The 4,879-nt window shown below is 47.8% G+C and overlaps 1 protein-coding gene across 1 annotated transcript; it reads right to left on the bottom strand.

Moving 5' to 3' along the window:
* Positions 1-1,290: 1,290 nt before the first annotated feature.
* Positions 1,291-3,133, bottom strand: LOC140219934 (uncharacterized). Its single transcript, XM_072290113.1, has 5 exons — positions 2,850-3,133; positions 2,691-2,790; positions 2,261-2,333; positions 2,124-2,180; positions 1,291-1,979 (listed from the first exon to the last, which is right to left on the bottom strand). The coding sequence occupies exons 1-5, from the start codon at positions 3,131-3,133 to the stop codon at positions 1,789-1,791; spliced, it is 705 nt and encodes a 234-aa protein (XP_072146214.1). The 3' UTR covers positions 1,291-1,788.
* Positions 3,134-4,879: the final 1,746 nt, after the last annotated feature.

Consider the following 4,879-nt stretch of genomic DNA (forward strand, 5'->3'; position numbering starts at 1 on the left):
TTCATAAAGCACATCAGAATGAACGCAACCGCCGCATCCTGTGCATTTTGACGCTCAGTGTACGTTGGCAGGAGTGAGGCAATATGCTTGCTAGCCATCTCTTGTGCTAGGTGTATCAAAACTTCTGTGCAAGCATGAATACGCAGGCGAGGCAAGCAAGTAACGCGTAATGAATGCGGATTCAAACACAAACAAAATGTAACGCCGAGTGTAGTGACAGCATTATACTCGTCACATCATGTCCAAATGGGTAGATGTAAATTAACGTAAAAGTGCAAAAAATAGATAGGTCAACTTTATCACACTATAATGACAAGTACATCACAAACCTTGTAGTACAACATGCTTCAGGTAGCAAAGCATGTGACAACATTGCAACATCAGCATCACACAATTCTTTTTCACCACGGCATGTAAAACTTGCAATTACATTTACGTGACCTTGCAAGAAAGTATGACTATCCCAGGTATGTCCATTCCCTTGTCAGTGTTATGAGTCACTGACTAGAAGCATTCATTTCTCGGCAGCAATTGTAGTGCGATGCTAAACAGGTGAATCATAATTGTAAAAAGCTGAGTGCACTTGCCAGCTGTGATGAAACATGTTACATAATACATGAATAATTGGCTCTGCAATCTCACAGCACCCAGAAAGTGTCATGCGTGAAAGTTATTCTTGCAATGACTCCCTTGGAACGAAGACTAGAGGAAACCAATCACTGGTGTGGTGCAATGATGGTCATTTTCATTTTGAAACTATGCAACTTAAAGAGTGACTAGTTTGGTGCTCTGAAAAAAAGACATTGTAGTCGTTGCACCTTAGCCTCACTGTGCCGAAATGAAAATATCACATTGCAAACACTATGCGGTAACGCTTCATAATGAGTGCAGTAAGCTACAACACAGTGAAGCAATATAAATATCGCATTACAAAACCCATACACAGAAATCGACAACTATTTGTAACGATTCCAGTGTGAATGACTAGGCGCCTTCGAAATGTGTAAATAAAAAAAGCACGCTGGCATTGCAGCTGGATAAGCATAAATAGAAAGAGGCAAATACAACAGAACAAAAATGGGGGCGCGCATTGCACCTCTCAACCAAAAAATCCTCTATTACTCAAAGGAAACTCAAACAACAGAACAAAAATGGGTGCGCGCATTGCACCTCTCAACCAAAAAATCCTCCTCTATTACTGAAAGGAAACTCAAACAATAAATAAACAAAACAAACGGAACTGGTGAAACAAATGAATAAAATGATAAATTAATGTCTCGCTTGCTGCAGGTGCTCAGCGATGTCCTGCGCTATGGCGCGCACCTGTTCCAGGATCCCCTCCTGGGCTGCTGCCGTCCGTTCTGCCGCGACAGCGAGGCGGGTTGTTGAAGCCTCGATTCTGCGCAGCACCTGGAATGAATAATCATGGTGGAACTGTTCGCATCAGTTGCTGATTACTCGCAACCAGCTCACGGCTGCAAGCTGCTGTTGTGAAGAATTGCAACGTGCACAACGATTCCCTCTCTGCTGAAGAGCCACTGGCCTGATGGCATTCTTTGGCAGTGTCAAGCGTCGCGTACAAGCTATACCCTCTTCGTTTGGACAGACAAAGACCTGCTGGAACTACTCTTCCGTCATCTATTCTAATGCATCTCTCACCACCAAACAGCCCTTTTCAGGGCTACCCAACCTTTCGTCCGGCGGCTGATCGTTGGCAAGATACGTTACCGAGCCCTCTATACAACGCATATTTCTTGTTTACATCCCAAGCTGATTTGTTTTTCAGATTCATGATTTACTTATAACAAAGCCTAAAGAATATTTATGTCCTTCATGTAAAATGACACCAAAGGGCCTACCAACCTGCAGCACCTCGTCGCCCTGTTCCAGGCTGCGGGCGCACTGCGAAGACATCGTAGTCAGGGTATCCACCCGTCGCGGTCGCTGTCGACGTGGTGGCCGAACAGGGTGCTGCAACACTGAAAGCATACAGCATTTTCTACAGTTGCACTGCATTTTATGGTACGAATAAAAGTGGCTATGGCCATGTTATGGCTTATTGGGCTAGTTCAATAAAATACAAGAGCTCATTTTATTTAACAGCTTGAGGATCAATAACTTACCAGGTGCAGCGGCCACCCTTTCGGCAGGCGCCGCGCCGCGCGGTGGATCCTCTGCCGCTGTAGAGTAAACACATTAATGTTTACGAACTGCACACACACTTGGCGATAATTAAAACACTCATTCCTCTGATGCTTACGTGTCGCTGTGCTCACGCCCGCAGCCTCGTCTTCGACGACGACTTCCATGCCATAGGTGGGGACGTCAGCCTGCTGGAAAATGTCGTAAGCGTGGCTATTCGTTACAATGCCTATGTTACAAGTTTTCGTACTAATTTGCGAAAATATTGTGCAATTATTGAGTGCTTAATGATCCCATGTGTTACCGTCCTCGTGCACTTCCGTGAAGGCATTTTAATTCTGTGTTAATCACTTAACCCCCCTTTTCCCGAAAACGCAGCCAACTGAGATTCTAGCTGATTAACCTACCTGCTTTTCCATTCTCTCCTACGCTATTTTCCTGTTCACCAACGGTGTTGCGTTCTGCTAAAGGTAGCACTTACAGATAATGTCAAACTCTAAACCGGCACCATTCAGGAACCCATGATATTACGGCGGCAGTGTGCTTACCTCTTGGTAGGGGAGGTCGGTCACGCCGTGGAGGCGGACCGTCCCGGTTAGCTGCAGGACTCGGCCATGAAAACCATGTAGCCGCCCCCCTCCTGTGCTTCTGAAAATACACGCCAATGTCGAAGGACAAATCGCCCAGGCCATTGGACGGTCACTCACCTTTGTTCTTGGGCAAGTGCGGCAGCGTTGCGGCGGGCCTCGAAGACTTGCTTCCGCCACCACTCTTGCCACTGCTCGACGGTTTTCACGACGGGGCCTTGCGTGTTGAGCTGCTCGGCTAGCTGCTGCCACAGCCGTCGGCGGTCGGCAGCAGTGAAGCGTGGCCCCAGCTCGCTGGATCTTACAGCCAGCTGGGGATGCTCTTGCATGAAGGCGACCACCGTCTCCTTCTGAGCTTCCGACACGCGCGGCCCCTTCGTCGGTGCTTCAACGTTAAGCGCCATGGCTTCAACTGAACGACTAAACCAACCGCTTCAAAATTCGCGCCGTGTGCGTGAAACGGGGTGGTAGCTAGCGTCATCACTAAACGTTTCGCAAAACTGCGACACCACCTAGCGCCATTTGAAGACATTAACCACAATATTTTGTTTCAGTCGTTTTGCATTCCAAATTGAATCTTTGAAAAGCAACACCAACACATTTTGCTACTCACTCATAATAGCAAAATATTTCTCAACATGTTGCAAACGCTTCTCAATATATTATACGGTCCCCAAGCAGACGTCAAATGCGTGACGCAGGCTTCCACTTCGCTCATTGGCTGTTTGCTTCCTCTCGTTCTCGCGAACACTGCGAACCGCCTATTTCGTGACGTTTAGAACGGAGGCGGTCCGTTCTATTTTGGAACGCGTACAAGATCGCGCCCTAAGTTTCGGTCCTGAAGTTTTTTTATTTATGCAGATATTTTTGCTTGATCTATTCAGTGTAACTATGAAACCGTAACTAGGGGCCCTATAACGTAAAACTATTCCAATATGGTTTTATTCCAATCTCCTGACGTCAAATTTCCATAACCGCCGACGCAAGCATCGGGCGGTCACCCACAGGACTCTTTGAACAGACCACTCAAACGCTCTCCTCGTTCATATGAGGTCATTTTTGTTTGCTTGAAAAACGAATAACATTGCCTACGCTGAACGGCTTCTCTTATCTAATTGGCTGACAAGAGGTGAAGAGCACGCTCAAGTGGAGAGGGATTTGATGGGACCGGGCCATTTCACTGAAAATCGATAACCGGATGAAGAGGGTGGTGCCGGCGTACGCGATTGGTCCACTTTCTCTTACTTAGCTTGCGGTGGCTCGGCGACAATCGCGGCGGCTTGCAACGGAAGCTTAAGAATGACGCCAAAACGGATCCTCAGCAAAGAAAACTTGGGAGAGCGAGGTCGTAAACGTGCCGAAAGTGCTTGAAAACGTTAAACGGCCACGGAAAAAGTTTATTACACGCAAATAAACTCATGCTCTCCGGCAGCTACGAGTAGATCGGCGGCAGCTATTTTGTATTCCTTTCGGAACGGGGCAGCCTGCGGCTATTCAGAAGAAAATTCAGTTTTGTTCGGCATATTAATGCATCCTTAACGCGTACACAACACTTTGACACAGTGAGTTATTGCGGTTTTGTGACGTTGCGTGAGAGGCAGGTGAAGTGGGCGCAGCCCGAAAGCTTTTGACCGATAACCGAGGGCTAATGGTGAAAAGGCGTCGAATCAGAAATAGCTATTTTTCGTTCGTTCGGTCAAATCATGCATAATCAGTGTATACACGTCATATCAGACGGGAGCTATCGCGGTTTTCTGACGCCGCGTGAAGGACAGGTAATGCGGGGCTGGGGTGCTATGCAGGATGCGCCGAGTTTCTCGTTCACCCGAGTTTTACCCGAGTTTGCTCGACGGCAGTCAGTGAACGGAGATAGCGGGAAACGCGCAAAGGCTGCAGGCAAAAAAATATGTAGACAAAAAGCCGCGTATGACAACATGAGCGCACCCTGCGCGGCACGCTGCTTCCACGTTTCAAGCGCAGACGGCTGCACAACGAAACGCGCCAGCGCCGCGAAATGTTATCAACGGATTATCGCAACTTAGCAATACCGTGACTGTCCCGCTGTCTGTCTGCACACTTGCCGTGAGCCGCTTGCCACGCCTTTCCCGGGCACGTCAAGGGCGTGTCTCCTCTTTCGGCAACTATCTTTT

This window comes from Dermacentor andersoni, chromosome 8 (assembly GCF_023375885.2).
Source record: "Dermacentor andersoni chromosome 8, qqDerAnde1_hic_scaffold, whole genome shotgun sequence".
NCBI classification, from domain to species: domain Eukaryota; kingdom Metazoa; phylum Arthropoda; class Arachnida; order Ixodida; family Ixodidae; genus Dermacentor; species Dermacentor andersoni.

What these genes read in the sequence shown, in the direction of transcription:
- LOC140219934 (XM_072290113.1), bottom strand. Translation starts at nt 3,133, where the DNA reads ATGGCGCTTAACGTTGAAGCACCGACGAAGGGGCCGCGCGTGTCGGAA. An exon ending in GCACTTGCCCAAGAACAAAG is followed by an intron (nt 2,791 to 2,849) that starts GTGAGTGACCGT and finishes GTGTATTTTCAG; the next exon opens with AAGCACAGGAGGGGGGCGGC. An exon ending in AAGGGTGGCCGCTGCACCTG is followed by an intron (nt 1,980 to 2,123) that starts GTAAGTTATTGA and finishes GTATGCTTTCAG; the next exon opens with TGTTGCAGCACCCTGTTCGG.